At 32.4% G+C, this 26967-nt stretch overlaps 4 protein-coding genes across 6 annotated transcripts; all 4 read right to left on the reverse strand.

The window, feature by feature from the left end:
- On the reverse strand, positions 1234 to 8705 carry LOC109356847 (clathrin interactor EPSIN 3-like). Of its 3 annotated transcripts, none has more exons than XM_019600419.1 (15): positions 8624 to 8705; positions 8221 to 8286; positions 8035 to 8086; positions 7796 to 7875; positions 7641 to 7719; positions 7294 to 7377; positions 7020 to 7165; positions 6537 to 6875; positions 6043 to 6084; positions 5830 to 5922; positions 5547 to 5755; positions 4348 to 4523; positions 2247 to 3504; positions 1764 to 2050; positions 1234 to 1721 (listed from the first exon to the last, which is right to left on the reverse strand). In XM_019600419.1, exons 2-15 carry the CDS (start codon positions 8253 to 8255, stop codon positions 1572 to 1574), a joined length of 3030 nt encoding a protein of 1009 aa, XP_019455964.1. In that variant the 5' UTR covers positions 8256 to 8286; positions 8624 to 8705; the 3' UTR covers positions 1234 to 1571. The 3 variants fall into 3 exon arrangements, with proteins under 3 accessions (XP_019455964.1, XP_019455965.1, XP_019455962.1); XM_019600420.1 differs by having other exon boundaries at positions 1234 to 1715; positions 8624 to 8704; XM_019600417.1 differs by having other exon boundaries at positions 1234 to 2050.
- Positions 9527 to 12679, reverse strand: LOC109355830 (vesicle transport protein GOT1-like). Its single transcript, XM_019599064.1, has 7 exons — positions 12560 to 12679; positions 12441 to 12478; positions 11686 to 11777; positions 11500 to 11580; positions 10379 to 10476; positions 10222 to 10295; positions 9527 to 9736 (listed from the first exon to the last, which is right to left on the reverse strand). Exons 2-7 carry the CDS (start codon positions 12466 to 12468, stop codon positions 9729 to 9731), a joined length of 381 nt encoding a protein of 126 aa, XP_019454609.1. The 5' UTR covers positions 12469 to 12478; positions 12560 to 12679; the 3' UTR covers positions 9527 to 9728.
- On the reverse strand, positions 16058 to 17544 carry LOC109356134 (clathrin interactor EPSIN 2-like). Its single transcript, XM_019599470.1, has 6 exons — positions 17451 to 17544; positions 17048 to 17113; positions 16862 to 16913; positions 16623 to 16702; positions 16468 to 16546; positions 16058 to 16204 (listed from the first exon to the last, which is right to left on the reverse strand). Exons 2-6 carry the CDS (start codon positions 17080 to 17082, stop codon positions 16058 to 16060), a joined length of 393 nt encoding a protein of 130 aa, XP_019455015.1. The 5' UTR covers positions 17083 to 17113; positions 17451 to 17544.
- LOC109355831 (vesicle transport protein GOT1-like) lies at positions 18473 to 21509 on the reverse strand. Its single transcript, XM_019599066.1, has 7 exons — positions 21387 to 21509; positions 21268 to 21305; positions 20513 to 20604; positions 20327 to 20407; positions 19206 to 19303; positions 19049 to 19122; positions 18473 to 18563 (listed from the first exon to the last, which is right to left on the reverse strand). Exons 2-7 carry the CDS (start codon positions 21293 to 21295, stop codon positions 18556 to 18558), a joined length of 381 nt encoding a protein of 126 aa, XP_019454611.1. The 5' UTR covers positions 21296 to 21305; positions 21387 to 21509; the 3' UTR covers positions 18473 to 18555.

Below are 26967 nucleotides of genomic sequence, written 5' to 3' on the forward strand. Positions count from 1 at the left end.
TAGAATTGAGGAACAGGGAAAGGGGTGTCTTATAGCTCTCAAAAGTTGTTGTACTTTGCGTGTCTTTTATGTGTTTGGCTATTATTTATGGATATATATATATATATATATATATATATATATATATATATATATGTATGTGTATCATGTAACATGAGAATGTGAAAAAGGGAAGAAGATGAACGCGTGTTAGATAGCTTAGTTGGGTTTGACATATGAGAGTTAGATTGGAAACATTGGGTCATTGGGTGGGATCCATTTCCTCTCACACAAATACATAATCATGACATCAACCTCTTGTCATATGGTGCACATGGTTTTGCTGCCACCAACAAACCAAACCTAACCCAAACCATTTTCTTTTTGAGTTTAATTGATTGGAATTTAGATTTTCTATCTCATTTTTATATATCTAACTCATTACTATTAATAGAATTTTGATAAATATGTATTAAATAAATATTAAATTATTTTTTCAAATTAATAATATTATATGTGATAGTATTTGATTAGTTAGATAAAGAAAAATAGAGTTATTTTGGCATAATCGATTTATGTTGATTTTAATTTTGGTTAAAACCAAACAGATCTATAGAATTTATTAATATTAAGTTACCATATGCCTCATTTTTAAAAATATATAACATTTTACAGTTTTACACTGTTCCTTATTAATATTTAATAGTCGTAATCTCTAATTTCTATATTTCCTACTATCTACTCACTTCATTCCAATTTTCACACATACTAATGGAACCTTAGCATAGTGTGTATTTGGTGGATAGTGTTGGTCAATACGATCGTTGATTGCAGAAATGATATTAATGAAGTTATCATATAATTGTCTCTGATATGGTGCTCAACAATCATATGCCATATTGCAACCCTGTTGCATTAGAAGTGTGTGTATTTGGTGGATAGTGTTGCCCTTCAATGACGGAGGCTAGAGTTATTCTTATAGGAATATGTTAAACTCCTCTAATGCAATGATAAAATTGGTTATCTCATTCATATTATTTATTGTAATCAAAGGAATAAATATACAAAGAGAAAGCAACAAAATCCCTCAAACGGGCTTGGAATCTGTCTTTTGAAGTGTCAATGGACTTTCTGCAAGAAACTAACAAGCATAAAACGTAAAACCACTGAATTTCAACCATTAAATGAAAGTTGAAAAATAATATATTAATATCAAGCCACCTGGTACTAGTAGTGTAGGAAATAACGAGGAACAAACATAGAAAGCAATAACCCATGCAAGGTTATATACTTGTATTATATCCAGTCATTGGTACACAACACTGATGCACAAAGCACCAAGAGAAAGGTGACCCAAAAAAGAATGTTAATATTATAACAAGAATAAACATACATCACACTATGTCACTCATTCTACACAAAAATTACAACTATTGTAAAAGATACACCATCAATTTTTCAACATGTAGATATCATCACTCATAGCACTAGTATATTGGTATGCCAATCTCTCTCAACTTGTATCAAAACAATCAAAGTAATTGTACTTCTTCACCATGCTATCTAGGAATAATGCTCTGCTCAATCGAGACTCATCGGTAGCCGCCATATGGCTGTTGAGAATAACCACCTGGACCCATCATGGGGTTGTAATTACTTTGCATGTTGGACCCTTGCTGATATCCTGTAGAGGGTTGCATTTGGACTCCTTGTGCCATACCCATGTTCATGCCCATGCCCATGCCCATGCCCATACCCATACCCCGACCATTACCCATACTCATTCCCATCGATGGATTCATGCCTCCATAGCCTCCCATGCCATTGCCCATGCCCATACCCATGCCCATGTTCAGACCCATTACAGGGTTTGGAGGAGGTCTGATAGCACCAGCACCAGCACCAGCACCAGCACCAGCACCAGCCCGACCTATACCTGAACCTGATCCCATAGCTTTACCCATGGTAACAGTTGATGTTACAGCTTGTGTGGTGGGCTTCTCCATTCTCTTTTCCTTCCTATTAATGGATTCAAAGTCAATCCCAATATCTGCTAATGGATTTGTCTTATCTGCATAAAATAAAATGCATACAAGTTAATAGTATGCTCAGATAAGGTCAACGTTCCAAATGAAACTTGACCAGTTTGGTTTGGTTGAAGAACATGGGTATGGCACAAGAAGATTGTTGGCGAGGTGTAAGTAAGCACAATCATTAATAATAGGAGGAAATGAAAATAGAAATGTTGGGGAGGTGTAAGCACTCACGTCCAGAGATATTCAAATTAACCAGCCCCCTGCTTAGTGTATCAGCCCAAACTGTTGACTTTGTCTCAAACTTGTCCTTAGATGGTTGAGAAACTAAAGAATTTGATCCAGTTGAAACTGCACCCTGCTGACCAGTGAAGTTCTGGTTGTTAAACAGTGACGCTTGATTAGTCGGAGAATGAGAAGCCATAGAGAAAGTAGTGTGAGAAGGAGATCCTCCATGATGGGGAAAGTTTGTGCTCTGTGAAGGCTGTCCCGTTGGAGCTTGTGGCAGGAAGTTCCCACTGTTCATATGCACATTATATCCATTTTGGGACTGAAGAGACATGCTAGGAGCCACTGGAGATCCACCCTGGGTGTTGATTTTGCCATACATGTGACCAATTGATTGCGCAGGTTGACCACCTTGAGAAGCAAAAGGGAGCTTAGTAGATTGGCCAGTTGATAATGAAAATCCATGCAAGTTAGGTTGACCAGCATGAGATGAGAAGGTTTGTTGTCCATATTGACTGGTGGGAGCTGAAAACGGTGTTTGTACTTGTTCTGATTGGCCATTAGGAGCTGAAAAAAGTGATTGTAATTGTCCTGGTTGGCTATTCGGAGTTGAAAAAGGAGATTGTACTTGTCCCGGTTGGCCATTAGGAGCTGAAAAAAGTGATTGTAATTGTCCTGGTTGGCTATTCGGAGTTGAAAAAGGAGATTGTACTTGTCCTGGTTGGCCATTAGGAGCTGAAAAAGGAGAATGTACTTGTCCCGGTTGGCCATTAGGAGCTGAAAAGGCTTGCTGTGGAAATTGATCGGCCGGAGGTGAAATGCCTTGTGTAGGTTGACTAGTTGAGGCCAAAAAACTTTGATGTGTAACTTCACCAGTCGGTTCAGAAAATGGTGATGCCATTTGACCAGATGAAGCTAAAAAGGAAGGTGAAGGTTGAGAACCAGCAGGAGCGGAAATGTTGAGCTGTGATGTCATCCCAGGTAATGGTGCAGGAGGAAGAATGTCAGCAAGAATATCAGTTTCCTGCTGCGGAGATGACAAATCTTGAGATAGAAACTGAGAGGTTGTAGAGAAAGGTTGAGTGTCACCGGCACCGGATGCAGAGTGTGGTACAACAGAAAATGAGTCCCCAGACCCGAAGTCCGCATTATGAGCAGTTGATTGGGATGGTTCAAAACTCTGAAAAGTCTGGGGTCGAAATGTTGCAGTTTCAGTGGAAGGAACAGCCTTGAATGGTGAGTCACCAAATGGATCTTCGAAAGACTGTAAAAAAATCAAACCAACAAATATATTTCTTCAATAACAATTTACAAATAGAGGGGTTGTTTTGTACAGTAAGTGTAAGAGAATGTTGGCAAACCTTATTCTACCAAATTTAAGCTGTTTTTTTAGAAAACCTCTTCATAAAAATCTTTTATGTTCAGTAAAGAGCTGGAAATCTTTTGTTTGAATAAAATAAGTTCTTCCACAAAAAATTTGAAATTCTTTTGTTTGAATAAAATAAACTAAAATCCACATCTTAATATAGGAGCGGTTAGATGTTTTTTCTTGATTGCTTTTCACCCATCAAAACCTGTTCCCAACATACTCCTCCTCAACATGCCTCTAAAAAAATTGATATAATTAAATATAATAAACAAATAGCTTAAAATCCTTTTTTCATAATTTGCTATGTAAAAACAACTTTTTTTCATAAACATAAACATGTTCAACTAATAATTAATTATAATCTAAATTTCGCAGCTATACCAAACACACACTAAAATGCAGATGTATCTCTAAGATTATTGAAAGCTAATAATTGCTGAAATAGTTATGACCTTACTACAAATAGAAAACTTCTACTTTTCAGAATTCTACCACAATATGGTGTACAAACAAGATTAGTATCAAATAGTACGGTGCATTTCTTGATAAACACTCACCTACCTAATAGTTACAATCATGCATGCTAAATAAAAAAGGACAGATATGGCATAAAGGTGAAAATCAGAAGAATTCCAAGTCAAATGTGTCCATTATTTATAGTACCGTGCCAATACATGGAAAACAAGATTGAAATACTTTCTTACACTAGAAAGTACAAACAATCAAACTAATATCTACCTGATTGAAATTACTAGATCCAGTAGATGGTGCTGCAAATGAAGCTGTTGAACCCGTGTTTGCATTGCCTTCAGGAGTTTCGGTTGCTGATGTAACTGGCACAAGAGTCAAAGCAAATGAATCTGACAGGGAGCCGAGCAAGTCCACTTCAACATTATTAGATGTGGCTGGGGCAGCTGACAAGAAACACAAAATTATCATCATTATTGAATTTTCTTTAAGACCATCGATATTAAACTCAAACCCAAATGACTACTAATTGATAATTCATCAAATGTCCCATAGGTCATGCCATTGATTTTACAAATATATTGGACCAAGATGTTGAACGAATGAATGAATGAAATGTTTTGGCCACAAATGATGCTGTACTGATCTATGATACACTACTGACTACTCAAAATACATAAAAATACAAAGAACCAAAATTATGAGCTTCACGGTGAAAGGCCAGTGTTTACCACTATTGGATTCAGTGAAATTTGTGTTATTAACCAACCTTAAGGTTCAGTTTCAAAAGTTGCCTTCCACATTTATGCATAAAGGGTGCCTACATACCACTCCACAATCAATATGGCACTAAGTCTAGTGGGGAAAAAACTACAATCAAAGAAGAATCATCAATAAAAGGGTACACCACCCATCTTGCTCTCCTTGCTACCTGACCATGTGTGCAGCAGAGACATGCTGCACAATGCCTCATATTGTCCAAGCAATTATGTGTGAGACACCCATGGTGTTCGGCACAACAATCACATGGTTAGGATTTAGATGGAATAAAATCAGGCGTATAGTCAGGAACACTTAAGGGGTGATCTAAAGAGAACTTATGTTCAATACCAAAAAAACAGAGTGCTTCAATTGTAATACAGAGGCATGCAAAGCAATTTTGAAATGAAGAGCATATTCCAAAATTAGGAAGTTCCAATCCAACTCTTAGAAGAGCAATCCCATCTCCACCTCCTCAGCTGAAAGATGATATACTTAATAATAACTTGACATGTGAACAACAACCATTTACCCCACTAGGTGGGGTCGGCTTTTTTTTTTTTACATGTGAACAACTGTAAATAACAAAAAAAAATTTAACTCAAACATAATCAGGAATTTTTCAGGACAGCAAATAATGAGGAACTGTTTCTGTGTTACAATCATACTGAACAGCAGTATAACATAATAATATAAACAAGTAATCATACCTGGTAGAGGAACACGTGGGTCAAAAAAATTATCAGGGGCCTCAATTTCTTGATTTTCAGATGCAGCAGTACTGGCAACAGCAGTTGCTTCAGTTGGATTATTGCTTACAAAAGGATAAGATGCTGTAGGAGCAGAGGTTTGGCTTGGATTATCAATAGCATGAGGAGACGAACCTCTTGGAGCAGACGCTGCTGAAGTTTCTATATCCCTGCAATCAAAGATAACATTAGTAAAATATTTGTTATGAGCAATTGCTTTCTGTAGTATACAATAAACTCATACTTTTCACTGTGTACAGGGCTGCGAGATTCACCAACAGCTTCTTCATAACTAGGAGGAGCACCAATACTTTGTTCAGAAATTTTTCGCTCAAGCCTGCCAATTTGTATTTCACATGATCAATTTAACAATGCCTATAGCAATATGCATAAATGAGAGACAGAGAGGAGGAGGAGGAGGAGGAGGAGGAGGAGAATATCCCTATGGTGAGTTTACCTTGCTTCCAGAGAACGGTCTTCAGGTTTAGCATTGCTACCTCTGAGAGATGATTGCATAATAAATAAAGTTAGAAGCATGAATAATGTTCATCATAGAGCAATAAATATCAAAATTTTGAACTGAAAAGAATGGAGATATAGGCTTATTTTCTCAAAATAACAGATACGCAAATCAATTGATGAACAATCTAACCTACAATGCACCAGCTTGAAGCAAAAACAAAAAAATACTAATGATGACAAGAAAGCTAGGATCAAGAACTAAACAAATTTCTAGGACTCTAACTATTAATGCAAGGGTTATACTCCAAAATTCCCAAGCACGTAGGAGCTCAGTTTTTTATGTTTATAATCAATGGAGATTATTGGGATATGTGTTTACTTCAAGTAAACAAATAAAATAAGACTTGAGCATAGATGCACTAGCTCTTCCTTAATGAGTTTTAAAATAAAAGGACATTTTATTGGAATGCATTGTATATAGGTTTGCACCGAGATGAGTGTCCATCATCCTCATAACTACGATCACGGTCTCTATCAGAGCTCCTGCTTCTTGATTCATATTGGTGATCAACACTTCGACTTCTTCCCCTGTAATCATCATTTCTGTAGCCATCCCTGCCATTACGTTCCTCATAATCTCTGCTGTGGTGATCTCCATCACGACTAGACCGATCCTCATCTCTATAGCCCCCTTCTCTTTCTCTTCCATAACCATAGTCATTTCTATCTTCCTCCCTGCTTCCATGACGATCATCATATCTGTCACCATAAGCACTATTTGAATATGAACCAGGCCTATACATTCCACCTGATAGATTGTTGCGAAACCTGGAAGTAAACATTTATTTATAATCCAGAAAACCAAAATCGAGAAACTCATGCACACACATATTTCAGATATTCAACCCTGTGAGTAAACATTTATTTATAATCCAGAAAGACATCCAATAAAATTAGTGAGAGAAAACATACTTGTCCCTGTTGGCGGCAGCCTTCTGCCTAACCTCAAAGATTCTTTCTTTATCATTCACAAGGACAACGAGACTCTGGGATTTTTTCCTGACATTGTGTCCCTGATCTCTTCCACTGGAATCAATATAATGAAAATCGGACAAGGTCTGTTCATATAACAATTACAAGTTATCAGGTTGGATTATAATTAGTAGATTCTTTCAAGAAAACTACCTGCATAGCAATTAACTAAAAGTATACAAAGTTTAAATAGGTTTGAGTAAATGGAAATTACTGATATTTGATAAGCATGTTCTCTGATCTCATCTATGACTCGCTCTGACCCATTAGCCACTAAATACTCCAGTACTGTCAAAGCCTGTCATTAGCAATGAGCAGTTAGTATAGAGACATAAGAAAAGAACTACAGTCCTAAGACATAATTCTTAACATACAAGAACCTATCATGATTTCAAAGGATATAAACAAGTACTGAGACATATGCCATGAATGGAGTACGTTCAGGAGTATATTGAAGTGTTAATGGAACAATAAATATCATTGCAACATTAAAAAAAAGTAAACAGCATTAGCAGCATCCAGGAGCAAATGCAACTAAAACATAAAATAGTGGGTGAAAACCTTGTAGACATGCCGCCAATTCTTGCCAGTGTCATTAATTCGCTTCCAGATTACTGCTGTTATCATCTGGTATTCATGACTGCAGCGACACTAAAAAAATGAGATTCATTGTACTAAAACAACACTATATCAAGCATAAGATTAAGAGTTCTTACGGGTTTCTGGTTGCCTGGGCAATGTCTGCAAGAAGTGTTCCATGAGGACCCCAAGGTTCATTGCTGGTAGCATCAAGAACCTGAAAGAGGGGAGAGAAAACAACTAATCTAAATTAGATTTTGCAAAAAAAAGAAAAATACAACGTCATAATAATGAACATCTATTTCATGAGCAAGAATTATAGAAGAATAAGATCAGACTTCACATAAATCCTTTAACAAAAGCAGAAAACATGTACCTTCTGTTCAATCCCAGGAACTTTCAGCACTTTCTTATTTACTTCTCTTTTACTGCAAGAATACATGGAAGAGAAAACATTTACATGTCAGATTGAAATATGAATAAACAGCTAAAGTAGTAATTATATACATGTGAGATTGAAGATCGAAGCACACATTAATATACAACAAACAGTTATACTTACAGGTCTCTAACAGTTTGACCAATAACCTTCTTCATCGTAGCCGGTGTTCAGCACCAAAGCACTGATCTGCAATGTACAAATAAAGTCAACTTCAAATTTTCTCAACAGCATTAAGATCACTTGAATTCCAAAAGATGCTTTAAGAAATGCCAATTACTTAGAGACTTCATCTATTTATCAAAGAAGTAAAAAATGATATAGATAACAAGGAATCAATACTTGGAATGAAGAAAGAAAAACTAAAAGGGAAATCATAAAAGTTAAATATATATTTTTTGCAATAGGGAATTCGAATAATTAAAGCGAGCTTCCTACCCTCAAGGCTAATGATTGTAATAAATGATAAAAGAAAACACAGAATATTATAAAAATGAGATCTGTAGAAGAAGAAAAGAGATCAAACCTAATCCCAATCTGCAGAAATGATGTGATTGTGGAAATGTTAGAGAGAGAAAGAGAAAGGGATCGATGAGAGAGAGAAATTGATTGTACTTCAAATGTTTGATTGAATGTCTCACACAAAATACAAAATAAAATTGATACAACAAAACGAAGAACTCAGTGTTAAAGCAATTTTTGGTTACATCCCCACTATAAAAATCAATAAATAATTATTATTCTTTTGTTAGTAGATATAATTTAAATATCAACAGTGTAGTTGTTTAATGGTATAAAGTTTTATTAAATCCTTAGATAAATAAAAAATATCAAAAAATACATTGTTGAGAGTTGAAAGAGATATTTTCAAATGTTATCTTTGTAAAATACGAAAGCATAGGTCTTTTCCTCATGTACCATAGTCTATTTCAAGAAGATTAGCAGTTTTTTTGGGTTGAGAATATTAACTTTTAATTGCCTATTAAATATTTACATTTTGTAAGTATGAGTAGTCAATTTGGCTATTTTCAAAGAGGAAAAAGAAAGTTGGTGATGTTGGCTTTCTCATAATCTAGCAAATGAAGCTCAGGAATTGACACAATATTTGGCATTAAATCTAATAGAGACACTTGCACCACAAAAATGAATATAGGATTCCCAACATAACTTATCATAAGCTTATGTTGGTAATATTTGTAATCAGAATTTAATAAGCATTGTACATTATTATGTGCAGTATACTTTTAATCTTACCTTTTATTTGCTTAACCAATATATATTCAGCAAAGGTTCTTATTTCTTCTTTAATTCATACGTGCATGTCTCCACATATTTTGGCTCAAACATATTGATGTGGGAATAACTCATTTGGCACTTTAGGAATAACCCATCTTAACTTTTTTCCTTATAATAAATGAGGCTAAGATTAAAAACCAATGGACACAAACTAGACAACATGATTAACTTGTATTGCTGTTTTACAATTATAACATGATGATGATGATGATGATGATGATAATATATATAGTCTCCTACTTCTCTTTTACATGTCATTATACTTTTAACTTAACATTTGCACATAACACATAGCCAAACTCCATATACCAAGAACCAATCCACCTCTGAGACCATCAAGGTGCTGCAAAATAGTAAAAACTAATGTTCAAGTCCTACTAAAAGAAACATTAAACTATATCATCTGATATCAAACACACTCCTTGTTGAAATTAACAAATTCTGTATGAAATTCGCATTCTGTATATTTCATGCATTAAAACAGGAACATGAAACAAGTAAAATAAAAAAACTAATGAATTCAATTAGCAAGATACAGATTAGTGTATGCTGAATGCAGTATTTTGTTCTATTGTTGTAGATATCAGATTATCACTTTTAATCTTGGTTCTTCTTCCCAAAGCATTATCTTCTTCATTTGTTGCATTTTACATTAACTTGTGGCATGTTAGAATTGATATAGACACATTTACATCACCAAAGTCATCCCACTTTTTATATGAAATAGTAGCTCAAAACCATATTAATTCACACTATATATAAGTTTGATTTAAAAACATTAATCAAAATAAGAAATCTTGAAAATGAAATTTCACATTAAAAACTTACGAGAAATGAACCGAATAACCCATCCGACAACAGGGATATGATAGAGGAACACTTTGACAGATGACCAAAAGCCACTGCAACCAAAAGCATCAATTATAAGTGTACAATGATAAGTATTGCAGTCTTATAAAGCTCAAGTAGAAAGCCATCAACTAACCCGAATAGAACAACACAACCGTATATTTCAAATAGTATACCAACTATTGGCCACCTCACAAAAATGAGGAAGAGGCCTAGAACAAATGATGCCGAACCCTGCAAAAGTGAAAAATAGTGATATTTATCTTCATATAGATTACAGAATGAATCATTAAAGAATTAAGGATAACATGCAATGCAGTCATAGAATAGCAAAGAATGGAATGGAGAACATCTGTCAGACTTGAAGCTCCGAAACAACTCTTAAAGGAAAGGTAAGTCTAATATTGCACTTGATTAGATGTCAACAAAACAATTATTTGGTTCATGTCTTAGTTTTTCAAATAAAACTAATTACTGACCTAAAATGTTAACAAGAACAATTGCTTTCTATTGATGCTGAGAAAGAATCTCTAATACGCAACTGAACAAGTATGATTCGGAAGTAAAAAGTTCCAATTTCTATTACTCATAGTCTCATACAATCATATAAACAATTAGATCAGACACTAGTATGTTGCAAATATTATTGTCCATAACCGCTTAATGAATGAGGCATCAGGAACTGAACAATTGAAATTCCATTATCCATATGTTGTCATAAATAAATTTGAGTTATTTCATATGTTACAGCTAAAACCTCGTGCACTTTTCTTAGAATGCTGGAAAGTTCTCAACTAGATTTTCAATTTAATGACATATATTTCACATTATTAGAAAATTTATGCAGTATGGCAAAGATAATTTACTAGGGCATCAATTATCAAACAGATATGTAAATTGGTCAGAGATGAATGATACTGAAAGACTGAAGGCACTTCTTGTCGCATAGAGTATAGATATCGTTCTATCATTATAATTTCATTGCTAGACAACTGTCTGTTATATCTTGTACACTTATGTAATATGCAAACTAATCTATCTTGTTCAGCAGACACGGAGAGGATATTTCAATTCCAAGCATAATTTTGACCGATTTAAACAAATTTTGATTGAGGACACCCTTACCACACAACTCGAAAACACAATTGTGTAACGTCTCCAACAGTCGGCTAGTATTCAATTTCAATAATCATCATCACGAGAGAGAACATAGAATGGTTTGTTAATTGGCTGAAAATTTACCAGTCACTACTATACCTTATAGTTTGTTCTATTAGTGAAGAGATTCCACATGGAACGCCAACCAATCAAAATTGCTACCCCTGCCAACCAAAAAATCTGATTCCACAACGCATAGTGCCGAAACCAACATTAAGCCTATCTCTAATCCAAAAAATAAATAAAAAATGTAAAGAAAAATTATAATCTAAAAGCAGGCCTCACATTTCCCAGAGCAAGCAAGCCACGGTCAAAGAAAAGAACTACGCCAAGAAACGTGAAAAAGATGCCAAAACCAATGAGGCCTATACCAATCTCTGCCAAAATTTTGCAATGTTAAAAGACATGTAATGATTAATTAGATATTCAAAATGATTGTAAATATTACATACTTTCACAAATATCCAAGTACACAAATGGTTGTGAAAGATTATAGTTAGAATAAGAGACTATCTGTTAAATTACACACTTTAACAAACAATTGCTGCAATAACTTCTATGAAATTCAGGTTCTCATTAGATCTAAATTTCAGCATTTTCAAATATAGATTTCTAATAAAAGTACAACCAAATAGGCGTGTGAACGTCTGAAGTGAACATTTCTTTACTTAAAAAACCGATATATAGTCTGAAACTGAATAACAATGACGCAACTGCATCGAATCACGTTGAATTCAAAAATATTTTTTTAATCACAAAATAATTCACACTGCAATGACAACGATCCGTGTCGTAATGGCCACAATCATAGTAAGCGCAACCATAATTTAAAACATTGTACAGTACACTAAGGTATCTTAATTACACGGAAAACTCTCTTGTTTGAAAGGCTACACTCACCTTGTTCAAAGAGATCGGTGTAATTTCAATTACACTACCTTCTTCAGAAGAGGTAAGTGTATTGTGACGAGTGTAATTAAGTTAAAGGATGTTAATGTAATTTGACATAAAATATAAATTTTGAAGTAATGGTTACTTACTCTTAATCTCAGTTAATTCATATGCCATAATGATGAAGCTGCAATAATCAAATCAAAACCTTAACATTGTCAAGAAATAAAATTTATTTATTAAATTGAAAAATGAAAAAATAATTTACCTGAAAGCAGAGATGGGTCTAAGTTGATTTTGATTGATCTTCCAAAATGCAGTGACTCGATGAAATGGAAAAGAAGGAACAATAAGAACAAGAGAGAGAGAAACCAAACAAAATATTTTACCTTTTCTTTATTCTATTTAACAATGGCTTGGAGGATCAAAACATTGGGCTTGCTTATTTTTTATTTAAAAATAATTTAAAATTTATATCATTATTTTTTTCAGGAAAGATATATGTCATAATTTCATTTAATATTAAAGTATTTAGTATTGGACTATCTAGTATTAGAGAAAATCTTAACTCCAAATTATGGGTTTTCAACTTTTGATTTTGGATTCCGTCATTTAAATATTATAACCTTGTTATGGTCATGATTTCATTAAAAAACTGGGGTATGAAATTTAAAAGTAAGGTGTAAGAATCAAAACCCAAAATAGTAGTGAACCCATTAAAGTCTTGGATACATTATTTTAAACTTAAATTTGTTTGATAATCCAGGACACCAAGATGGCCCAAGTCTTTTTCAATTAATATTGGATTTAATAGTAGTTTTATTTTTGAAGGTGGGGTATAATTATTATTGTAAGGTCCCGCTAGATCGTCAGGATGACCATGAAGTCAAATATTCGATTCCTAATAGCAATACTTATTGGGAGAGATAGTCATGCACCCAAAAAATATTAGTTTTTTATCGTAAGAAGTTAAAGATATTCTTAGTATACAAGTAGTGGGTACAAAATCAACATAAATATAAATATTAAAAGTAAAATTATTAAGTAAGAATGATATAAAACCCAAGAATAATTATCAACCCATGTCAACCCCAGAATCTGATTATTAACTCCAACTCTTAGTATCTTTGCTTTTTTCTTTCTGCATTACTTGAATTTTCTCATTCATTCACACTTGAACCGACCTTTGTTATTTTTTTCTTCTGAGCAGTTTGGTATATGCTCTCATCTTCTTTTAAGGAAACATTTATTTTTATTAACAACACACTTAAAGAAGTTTATTTCACTCATATATATATATATATATAGTAACTTTTTTTCTAATACTTTCTGCTACAATGTTACTTAATTATAACCTTTTATGGCATCATGTACCTATTTTTGGAGACAATTTTGTCCCATTGTCTGGAAAAAGGAAGGCATAGATAACATTTATAATTTATAACTTTGTTAAATATCCATTTTTGGGTCAACATTGGCATTCCTATACTTTTTAGAGATATAACTCAAATTTGACTTATTAGAAAACATTTGAACTTGGAGGGCTTCTCATGTCTAACAATCCTCTCTACGTTCAAATAATAAATGCTTCCATATTAGAACTTTTGCATTGACAATCACCCTCATGTAAATTTCCAAGTTCTAGCAATATTAATATTAATATTAATGTGTTCTCCCTTTTAAATTATTACTTTATAAGACTATGAGTCTCATATTAATTTCTATCTTCCGGCAATATTCTTGATTTCTCATTTTTAAATTATTATTCTCCATGACTCGAGCCTCAGCTGAATTTTTGAGTTAAGACAGTAATCTTGTATTCTTGGTGAGTTCCGCAGTATTCATGCATTCTCATATTTAATTTTCTTGTCATGAGTTCTAGTAGTATCCTTGTTTTCACGACGAGTTTCAAAAGTATCATCACATTCTTTGTTTTTTTTGCTTGTTTTAACTTTCTTGTTATGAGTTCCAACAATATTTATGCGTTCTAGTTTTTAATTTCTTTTTTCATGAGTTCTAGCTGTACCCTTGCATTCTTGGTGAGTTCTTTCAATATTCATGTGTTCTTGTTTTATTTTAATTTTTGCAATGTGTTCCAATGCCTATTGAAGTTGCTAGTAGGCAATAGATCCACTTTTGACAATCATGTATTTCATAGGCAAAATACTTTAAAAAATAACAAGAATATAATAAATATATATATATACATACACACATTTGTCAATGTCAGATTTTATGAACAATATGAATATGTGCCAATCATTTGACATAAATCAGTAATCCAAATAGCATTAAACATTGAAACTGCAAATATGTTCATACATAATTGGAAATTGTCATAAGCGTACAACCAACTAAGTCATAAACATCAAGCATAAAAACAACAAAGTTACAATCAAAACATACACACAGCCCTAAGACTAGAATTTTCCTGCTCATCATCAGCATCAATGTTCATCCTTGTGGTGATGGGTTAAGTGCCATGTTGGTGAAGGAAATCCATATAATTTTGGGCACTTATTATATAGTTATGATGAAAATTTTGCACAACTCTAAAGAATTTAGTGTGATTAATCTTGATTAAGGACCTTACATGTTTTTGTGTCAATTATAGGAGAATGAGGATTAGAAAAGATGGAATTGGAGGAATCTGCGTAAAAGGAGCTCTCTGGTTTCCTAGCTCAAGTCACAGGCTCACCCAAGCATCAAGTTGTTCTCTCGCCCAAGCGAGAGGCTATCGCTCAAGCGGCAATTCCTTATTTTGGAGCCTAAATCTCTGCGTGTCTCTCGCCCAAGCGAGTGCACCTTGCTCAAGCGAGGCACACAATTGTCTTGCTCGCTCAAGCGAGAATCTCTAGCTTGAGCGAGAGCCTACAACGCTAAATCAGATATAGGCGGTTACAAAAAAGAACACGAAGTTCCAATCAGTTTCAAAGCATTTTCTTAATAGATTTTAGAGAGAGAAACACATGAGAGAAGGGGAGAAGTCGTGGGAACGACTTTAGATCTGGATTTTCTTGTAATTCACAACATTCTGGTGTTATATTGCCTAAGATGAGTGGCTAGTTCTCTCTGTGTTGGAATTAAAATGTAATATTCTAACTCTTGTATTTTTGGATTCAATTTGAAAATATACTTTGTTGTTTGATTTTGGAAAGTTTATCATGTGCTTAATGCTTGATTCTTTTTAATTACTAGATTTTTGACCTTGGATCTAAGTTTAACTAAACTTGTAATCGAATCTAGATAATCTTTCTTGATTCGTCATTAATCTAGGAATAGACAATGATATATGAATTGATTTCACATTGGATTTAATGCTAGATAATTGATTAAATATCCAAAAATTGGTGTTTGATGAATTATCTAAGGATTTGTAATCAAAGAATTGATATAGATGATTCGAAGAAAATGTTGTATCGAGATCAATAACTTCGCAAGTTTTATAGAATTGAATCTAAATATTACAAAGAGAATGAATGATGAAAGTCATTCACAACCATTTTTATTTTGTTTTAGAAAACCATTTTAAATTAACTGTTTTCTGATAACTCAAATCAATGACCAATATTATTTCTCAACTTTGTACATATCTATTCAATTTACTATTTTAGAGAATAGTATAGATCTGAATTGTTCTTTGAGGATGATATCCCGATATTAACCGGTTTTGTTACTTGAATTCACTTGTCGTACAAAAAATATCAACATGATGTAGCCTCTAAGATTCACCAATACATCCATAATCATGGGATTGCTAGGCTTGCTAAAAGATGAGGAGGACTAAAAGTATACAAAGTTTAAATAGGTTTGAGTAAATGGAAATTACTGATATTTGATAAGCATGTTCTCTGATCTCATCTATGACTCGCTCTGACCCATTAGCCACTAAATACTCCAGTACTGTCAAAGCCTGTCATTAGCAATGAGCAGTTAGTATAGAGACATAAGAAAAGAACTACAGTCCTAAGACATAATTCTTAACATACAAGAACCTATCATGATTTCAAAGGATATAAACAAGTACTGAGACATATGCCATGAATGGAGTACGTTCAGGAGTATATTGAAGTGTTAATGGAACAATAAATATCATTGCAACATTAAAAAAAAGTAAACAGCATTAGCAGCATCCAGGAGCAAATGCAACTAAAACATAAAATAGTGGGTGAAAACCTTGTAGACATGCCGCCAATTCTTGCCAGTGTCATTAATTCGCTTCCAGATTACTGCTGTTATCATCTGGTATTCATGACTGCAGCGACACTAAAAAAATGAGATTCATTGTACTAAAACAACACTATATCAAGCATAAGATTAAGAGTTCTTACGGGTTTCTGGTTGCCTGGGCAATGTCTGCAAGAAGTGTTCCATGAGGACCCCAAGGTTCATTGCTGGTAGCATCAAGAACCTGAAAGAGGGGAGAGAAAACAACTAATCTAAATTAGATTTTGCAAAAAAAAGAAAAATACAACGTCATAATAATGAACATCTATTTCATGAGCAAGAATTATAGAAGAATAAGATCAGACTTCACATAAATCCTTTAACAAAAGCAGAAAACATGTACCTTCTGTTCAATCCCAGGAACTTTCAGCACTTTCTTATTTACTTCTCTTTTACTGCAAGAATACATGGAAGAGAAAACATTTACATGTCAGATTGAAATATGAATAAACAGCTAAAGTAGTAATTATATACATGTGAGATTGAAGATCGAAGCACACATTAATATACAACAAACAGTTATACTTACAGGTCTCTAACAGTTTGACCAATAACCTTCTTCATCGTAGCCGGTGTTCAGCACCAAAGCACTGATCTGCAATGTACAAATAAAGTCAACTTCAAATTTTCTCAACAGCATTAAGATCACTTGAATTCCAAAAGATGCTTTAAGAAATGCCAATTACTTAGAGACTTCATCTATTTATCAAAGAAGTAAAAAATGATATAGATAACAAGGAATCAATACTTGGAATGAAGAAAGAAAAACTAAAAGGGAAATCATAAAAGTTAAATATATATTTTTTGCAATAGGGAATTCGAATAATTAAAGCGAGCTTCCTACCCTCAAGGCTAATGATTGTAATAAATGATAAAAGAAAACACAGAATATTATAAAAATGAGATCTGTAGAAGAAGAAAAGAGATCAAACCTAATCCCAATCTGCAGAAATGATGTGATTGTGGAAATGTTAGAGAGAGAAAGAGAAAGGGATCGATGAGAGAGAGAAATTGATTGTACTTCAAATGTTTGATTGAATGTCTCACACAAAATACAAAATAAAATTGATACAACAAAACGAAGAACTCAGTGTTAAAGCAATTTTTGGTTACATCCCCACTATAAAAATCAATAAATAATTATTATTCTTTTGTTAGTAGATATAATTTAAATATCAACAGTGTAGTTGTTTAATGGTATAAAGTTTTATTAAATCCTTAGATAAATAAAAAATATCAAAAAATACATTGTTGAGAGTTGAAAGAGATATTTTCAAATGTTATCTTTGTAAAATACGAAAGCATAGGTCTTTTCCTCATGTACCATAGTCTATTTCAAGAAGATTAGCAGTTTTTTTGGGTTGAGAATATTAACTTTTAATTGCCTATTAAATATTTACATTTTGTAAGTATGAGTAGTCAATTTGGCTATTTTCAAAGAGGAAAAAGAAAGTTGGTGATGTTGGCTTTCTCATAATCTAGCAAATGAAGCTCAGGAATTGACACAATATTTGGCATTAAATCTAATAGAGACACTTGCACCACAAAAATGAATATAGGATTCCCAACATAACTTATCATAAGCTTATGTTGGTAATATTTGTAATCAGAATTTAATAAGCATTGTACATTATTATGTGCAGTATACTTTTAATCTTACCTTTTATTTGCTTAACCAATATATATTCAGCAAAGGTTCTTATTTCTTCTTTAATTCATACGTGCATGTCTCCACATATTTTGGCTCAAACATATTGATGTGGGAATAACTCATTTGGCACTTTAGGAATAACCCATCTTAACTTTTTTCCTTATAATAAATGAGGCTAAGATTAAAAACCAATGGACACAAACTAGACAACATGATTAACTTGTATTGCTGTTTTACAATTATAACATGATGATGATGATGATGATGATGATAATATATATAGTCTCCTACTTCTCTTTTACATGTCATTATACTTTTAACTTAACATTTGCACATAACACATAGCCAAACTCCATATACCAAGAACCAATCCACCTCTGAGACCATCAAGGTGCTGCAAAATAGTAAAAACTAATGTTCAAGTCCTACTAAAAGAAACATTAAACTATATCATCTGATATCAAACACACTCCTTGTTGAAATTAACAAATTCTGTATGAAATTCGCATTCTGTATATTTCATGCATTAAAACAGGAACATGAAACAAGTAAAATAAAAAAACTAATGAATTCAATTAGCAAGATACAGATTAGTGTATGCTGAATGCAGTATTTTGTTCTATTGTTGTAGATATCAGATTATCACTTTTAATCTTGGTTCTTCTTCCCAAAGCATTATCTTCTTCATTTGTTGCATTTTACATTAACTTGTGGCATGTTAGAATTGATATAGACACATTTACATCACCAAAGTCATCCCACTTTTTATATGAAATAGTAGCTCAAAACCATATTAATTCACACTATATATAAGTTTGATTTAAAAACATTAATCAAAATAAGAAATCTTGAAAATGAAATTTCACATTAAAAACTTACGAGAAATGAACCGAATAACCCATCCGACAACAGGGATATGATAGAGGAACACTTTGACAGATGACCAAAAGCCACTGCAACCAAAAGCATCAATTATAAGTGTACAATGATAAGTATTGCAGTCTTATAAAGCTCAAGTAGAAAGCCATCAACTAACCCGAATAGAACAACACAACCGTATATTTCAAATAGTATACCAACTATTGGCCACCTCACAAAAATGAGGAAGAGGCCTAGAACAAATGATGCCGAACCCTGCAAAAGTGAAAAATAGTGATATTTATCTTCATATAGATTACAGAATGAATCATTAAAGAATTAAGGATAACATGCAATGCAGTCATAGAATAGCAAAGAATGGAATGGAGAACATCTGTCAGACTTGAAGCTCCGAAACAACTCTTAAAGGAAAGGTAAGTCTAATATTGCACTTGATTAGATGTCAACAAAACAATTATTTGGTTCATGTCTTAGTTTTTCAAATAAAACTAATTACTGACCTAAAATGTTAACAAGAACAATTGCTTTCTATTGATGCTGAGAAAGAATCTCTAATACGCAACTGAACAAGTATGATTCGGAAGTAAAAAGTTCCAATTTCTATTACTCATAGTCTCATACAATCATATAAACAATTAGATCAGACACTAGTATGTTGCAAATATTATTGTCCATAACCGCTTAATGAATGAGGCATCAGGAACTGAACAATTGAAATTCCATTATCCATATGTTGTCATAAATAAATTTGAGTTATTTCATATGTTACAGCTAAAACCTCGTGCACTTTTCTTAGAATGCTGGAAAGTTCTCAACTAGATTTTCAATTTAATGACATATATTTCACATTATTAGAAAATTTATGCAGTATGGCAAAGATAATTTACTAGGGCATCAATTATCAAACAGATATGTAAATTGGTCAGAGATGAATGATACTGAAAGACTGAAGGCACTTCTTGTCGCATAGAGTATAGATATCGTTCTATCATTATAATTTCATTGCTAGACAACTGTCTGTTATATCTTGTACACTTATGTAATATGCAAACTAATCTATCTTGTTCAGCAGACACGGAGAGGATATTTCAATTCCAAGCATAATTTTGACCGATTTAAACAAATTTTGATTGAGGACACCCTTACCACACAACTCGAAAACACAATTGTGTAACGTCTCCAACAGTCGGCTAGTATTCAATTTCAATAATCATCATCACGAGAGAGAACATAGAATGGTTTGTTAATTGGCTGAAAATTTACCAGTCACTACTATACCTTATAGTTTGTTCTATTAGTGAAGAGATTCCACATGGAACGCCAACCAATCAAAATTGCTACCCCTGCCAACCAAAAAATCTGATTCCACAACGCATAGTGCCGAAACCAACATTAAGCCTATCTCTAATCCAAAAAATAAATAAAAAATGTAAAGAAAAATTATAATCTAAAAGCAGGCCTCACATTTCCCAGAGCAAGCAAGCCACGGTCAAAGAAAAGAACTACGCCAAGAAACGTGAAAAAGATGCCAAAACCAATGAGGCCTATACCAATCTCTGCCAAAATTTTGCAATGTTAAAAGACATGTAATGATTAATTAGATATTCAAAATGATTGTAAATATTACATACTTTCACAAATATCCAAGTACACAAATGGTTGTGAAAGATTATAGTTAGAATAAGAGACTATCTGTTAAATTACACACTTTAACAAACAATTGCTGCAATAACTTCTATGAAATTCAGGTTCTCATTAGATCTAAATTTCAGCATTTTCAAATATAGATTTCTAATAAAAGTACAACCAAATAGGCGTGTGAACGTCTGAAGTGAACATTTCTTTACTTAAAAAACCGATATATAGTCTGAAACTGAATAACAATGACGCAACTGCATCGAATCACGTTGAATTCAAAAATATTTTTTTAATCACAAAATAATTCACACTGCAATGACAACGATCCGTGTCGTAATGGCCACAATCATAGTAAGCGCAACCATAATTTAAAACATTGTACAGTACACTAAGGTATCTTAATTACACGGAAAACTCTCTTGTTTGAAAGGCTACACTCACCTTGTTCAAAGAGATCGGTGTAATTTCAATTACACTACCTTCTTCAGAAGAGGTAAGTGTATTGTGACGAGTGTAATTAAGTTAAAGGATGTTAATGTAATTTGACATAAAATATAAATTTTGAAGTAATGGTTACTTACTCTTAATCTCAGTTAATTCATATGCCATAATGATGAAGCTGCAATAATCAAATCAAAACCTTAACATTGTCAAGAAATAAAATTTATTTATTAAATTGAAAAATGAAAAAATAATTTACCTGAAAGCAGAGATGGGTCTAAGTTGATTTTGATTGATCTTCCAAAATGCAGTGACTCGATGAAATGGAAAAGAAGGAACAATAAGAACAAGAGAGAGAGAAACCAAACAAAATATTTTACCTTTTCTTTATTCTATTTAACAATGGCTTGGAGGATCAAAACATTGGGCTTGCTTATTTTTTATTTAAAAATAATTTAAAATTTATATCATTATTTTTTTCAGGAAAGATATATGTCATAATTTCATTTAATATTAAAGTATTTAGTATTGGACTATCTAGTATTAGAGAAAATCTTAACTCCAAATTATGGGTTTTCAACTTTTGATTTTGGATTCCGTCATTTAAATATTATAACCTTGTTATGGTCATGATTTCATTAAAAAACTGGGGTATGAAATTTAAAAGTAAGGTGTAAGAATCAAAACCCAAAATAGTAGTGAACCCATTAAAGTCTTGGATACATTATTTTAAACTTAAATTTGTTTGATAATCCAGGACACCAAGATGGCCCAAGTCTTTTTCAATTAATATTGGATTTAATAGTAGTTTTATTTTTGAAGGTGGGGTATAATTATTATTGTAAGGTCCCGCTAGATCGTCAGGATGACCATGAAGTCAAATATTCGATTCCTAATAGCAATACTTATTGGGAGAGATAGTCATGCACCCAAAAAATATTAGTTTTTTATCGTAAGAAGTTAAAGATATTCTTAGTATACAAGTAGTGGGTACAAAATCAACATAAATATAAATATTAAAAGTAAAATTATTAAGTAAGAATGATATAAAACCCAAGAATAATTATCAACCCATGTCAACCCCAGAATCTGATTATTAACTCCAACTCTTAGTATCTTTGCTTTTTTCTTTCTGCATTACTTGAATTTTCTCATTCATTCACACTTGAACCGACCTTTGTTATTTTTTTCTTCTGAGCAGTTTGGTATATGCTCTCATCTTCTTTTAAGGAAACATTTATTTTTATTAACAACACACTTAAAGAAGTTTATTTCACTCATATATATATATATATATAGTAACTTTTTTTCTAATACTTTCTGCTACAATGTTACTTAATTATAACCTTTTATGGCATCATGTACCTATTTTTGGAGACAATTTTGTCCCATTGTCTGGAAAAAGGAAGGCATAGATAACATTTATAATTTATAACTTTGTTAAATATCCATTTTTGGGTCAACATTGGCATTCCTATACTTTTTAGAGATATAACTCAAATTTGACTTATTAGAAAACATTTGAACTTGGAGGGCTTCTCATGTCTAACAATCCTCTCTACGTTCAAATAATAAATGCTTCCATATTAGAACTTTTGCATTGACAATCACCCTCATGTAAATTTCCAAGTTCTAGCAATATTAATATTAATATTAATGTGTTCTCCCTTTTAAATTATTACTTTATAAGACTATGAGTCTCATATTAATTTCTATCTTCCGGCAATATTCTTGATTTCTCATTTTTAAATTATTATTCTCCATGACTCGAGCCTCAGCTGAATTTTTGAGTTAAGACAGTAATCTTGTATTCTTGGTGAGTTCCGCAGTATTCATGCATTCTCATATTTAATTTTCTTGTCATGAGTTCTAGTAGTATCCTTGTTTTCACGACGAGTTTCAAAAGTATCATCACATTCTTTGTTTTTTTTGCTTGTTTTAACTTTCTTGTTATGAGTTCCAACAATATTTATGCGTTCTAGTTTTTAATTTCTTTTTTCATGAGTTCTAGCTGTACCCTTGCATTCTTGGTGAGTTCTTTCAATATTCATGTGTTCTTGTTTTATTTTAATTTTTGCAATGTGTTCCAATGCCTATTGAAGTTGCTAGTAGGCAATAGATCCACTTTTGACAATCATGTATTTCATAGGCAAAATACTTTAAAAAATAACAAGAATATAATAAATATATATATATACATACACACATTTGTCAATGTCAGATTTTATGAACAATATGAATATGTGCCAATCATTTGACATAAATCAGTAATCCAAATAGCATTAAACATTGAAACTGCAAATATGTTCATACATAATTGGAAATTGTCATAAGCGTACAACCAACTAAGTCATAAACATCAAGCATAAAAACAACAAAGTTACAATCAAAACATACACACAGCCCTAAGACTAGAATTTTCCTGCTCATCATCAGCATCAATGTTCATCCTTGTGGTGATGGGTTAAGTGCCATGTTGGTGAAGGAAATCCATATAATTTTGGGCACTTATTATATAGTTATGATGAAAATTTTGCACAACTCTAAAGAATTTAGTGTGATTAATCTTGATTAAGGACCTTACATGTTTTTGTGTCAATTATAGGAGAATGAGGATTAGAAAAGATGGAATTGGAGGAATCTGCGTAAAAGGAGCTCTCTGGTTTCCTAGCTCAAGTCACAGGCTCACCCAAGCATCAAGTTGTTCTCTCGCCCAAGCGAGAGGCTATCGCTCAAGCGGCAATTCCTTATTTTGGAGCCTAAATCTCTGCGTGTCTCTCGCCCAAGCGAGTGCACCTTGCTCAAGCGAGGCACACAATTGTCTTGCTCGCTCAAGCGAGAATCTCTAGCTTGAGCGAGAGCCTACAACGCTAAATCAGATATAGGCGGTTACAAAAAAGAACACGAAGTTCCAATCAGTTTCAAAGCATTTTCTTAATAGATTTTAGAGAGAGAAACACATGAGAGAAGGGGAGAAGTCGTGGGAACGACTTTAGATCTGGATTTTCTTGTAATTCACAACATTCTGGTGTTATATTGCCTAAGATGAGTGGCTAGTTCTCTCTGTGTTGGAATTAAAATGTAATATTCTAACTCTTGTATTTTTGGATTCAATTTGAAAATATACTTTGTTGTTTGATTTTGGAAAGTTTATCATGTGCTTAATGCTTGATTCTTTTTAATTACTAGATTTTTGACCTTGGATCTAAGTTTAACTAAACTTGTAATCGAATCTAGATAATCTTTCTTGATTCGTCATTAATCTAGGAATAGACAATGATATATGAATTGATTTCACATTGGATTTAATGCTAGATAATTGATTAAATATCCAAAAATTGGTGTTTGATGAATTATCTAAGGATTTGTAATCAAAGAATTGATATAGATGATTCGAAGAAAATGTTGTATCGAGATCAATAACTTCGCAAGTTTTATAGAATTGAATCTAAATATTACAAAGAGAATGAATGATGAAAGTCATTCACAACCATTTTTATTTTGTTTTAGAAAACCATTTTAAATTAACTGTTTTCTGATAACTCAAATCAATGACCAATATTATTTCTCAACTTTGTACATATCTATTCAATTTACTATTTTAGAGAATAGTATAGATCTGAATTGTTCTTTGAGGATGATATCCCGATATTAACCGGTTTTGTTACTTGAATTCACTTGTCGTACAAAAAATATCAACATGATGTAGCCTCTAAGATTCACCAATACATCCATAATCATGGGATTGCTAGGCTTGCTAAAAGATGAGGAGGGATCAAATTGAGATTTAGAGGGTCGAGGGTTAGGTTGTGAAGGAATAGGGATATTCAAAGGTTCAACAATGCGATCCTTTCGATGTTTTAACCCCATACTGTTTGGGTCTTGTAAGAAGCTCATCATGTGGATGAGATCCATAGGATGTTTGAGTTTGACAAATCTTTACTATTCCTAAACTTTTACATGGTATCAAAACGGTTTTATCCTCCTTAATCTGTTCGAACATTATTCCTATATCGAGAAGCCGAAAATTCATAACATTGACTAGTCATATCCCTTTATTATGTCATATTTTTGTTAGTATTCATTCATTTTTCAAACCTCACAAATCCATGCATATTACATGTAGAATTCAGTTTCTTCCTTCATTTATATATGTGGTAATCTTCACATCGACGATTATTCTGGTAATACCATTTTCTCTTATTAACAAATTATGTTAATAGTGATTTATTTTCTATCGATGATCATTTTGATGATATTATACCACTGTGTTATATTTTCACCGACGTTTCTTCTAGTGATGCTTTTTTCTCGCATTGAAGAATTATGTTAGTAGTGACTTCTTTTCTCATTGAAGACAAATGGTTCTTCGTCTCATCGACGATCATTCAGGTGACACCTTTTTATTACAGTGGTTAATTATATTAGTTGTGATTGACTTTCAATAATTTTTTGTATAATCCATACAATTATTTGATTATTTTTTGTTAGATATATTTGAATTGATAGAGGATTTCTTAAACTTCTACCTTATATATACACCATAAATAAATTATTTAATTAACTAAATAATTCTTAAACACTTTAATATATAATTAATATCTATTGATATGTTTGGATACTTACTACTCTATAGGGAGTGTGGGTCAAAATTCCCGGGACCGGCCACTTTAAAAATGCATTATAATTTATAACAACTTACAAAATGGATGATGCAAACACTGCCACACTTAAACTTCTGAGGATTCAGCTTTTATGAAGATGTTGACCACTGGTTTAATAAATAATTATTTAATATGTATAAGGTTGTGAATATTATAGTAAAAATTATTTTTATGCAAACTTCAAAGTTTGGTGTTTGTTTGATTAATAAAAGTTATCATCCTTATAGCAACTTCATCAATAATAGAAGCTAAGTTGTTTGAGAAGAGATTGAATTGTGATCACTTTGCATGAGTTGCTTCTCTTGGTAGCGTGGTTGTGTAGAATAACACTATATTTGATTTAAAATTAGAGATGCACCATTAGTTAGTATAAATATTGTAGGTTAACATATTCCTACATTATTTATTTATATTATTTTTATTTATGAGTTAATAATAATTAAATTTAAATTAAATAATATAATAATAATGAAAAAATTTAAGCTATTAATACATATATTTTTGATATAGAATTTTAGAGGTGACACCAAAGAAAATGAGGAGGTCAATATCCCTTCAATCTCGTTTTTTTCATTGACCTTGCATGAGTTGTTTCTCACCAAGGGAATTTCCGACCGCTTTGTGGGATGTTAAATATTTTTGAATCATATATATTTATACTAAAACCCTATCGGTTAATAACAAAGAATTAGTCTAATAGTATAAAATTTTATTGAATCTTCAAAAAAAAGTTAATGATTCAATTCTTATAAACAACATTTGTTGGAATGAAAAATCACACATATCAAAAGAGATTGAAGGAATATACTTGGTAGTATGAAAAAACTCCTTTTAATTTATTTTAAAAATAATAACAAGAGAAAATTGAAATTGAAAAGGACATGCACACATTGTAGGGTTGGTGAGAAAATGAAAAAGGTGAAAAGAAAGCAATGAGTAATGGGACGGGGATGTCTGTCCCAAAGGGACCTTGTCCCCATGTCCCAACTTAATGAAATAATACCAAATAATATAAAAAAATAAATTTATGTTTTTGTTTTGATTTAATAAAATAAGATATTTTAATTAGTTTCAGATATAAATAGAGATAGAAGATCTTTATTCATGGATAGAGAGTCAGCTATGTTATGGCACCGTGTTGAAAGTCCATACGTGTGGGTATAATCAATGCTTGTA

Source organism: Lupinus angustifolius, chromosome LG09 (genome assembly GCF_001865875.1).
Source record: "Lupinus angustifolius cultivar Tanjil chromosome LG09, LupAngTanjil_v1.0, whole genome shotgun sequence".
NCBI lineage: Eukaryota > Viridiplantae > Streptophyta > Magnoliopsida > Fabales > Fabaceae > Lupinus > Lupinus angustifolius.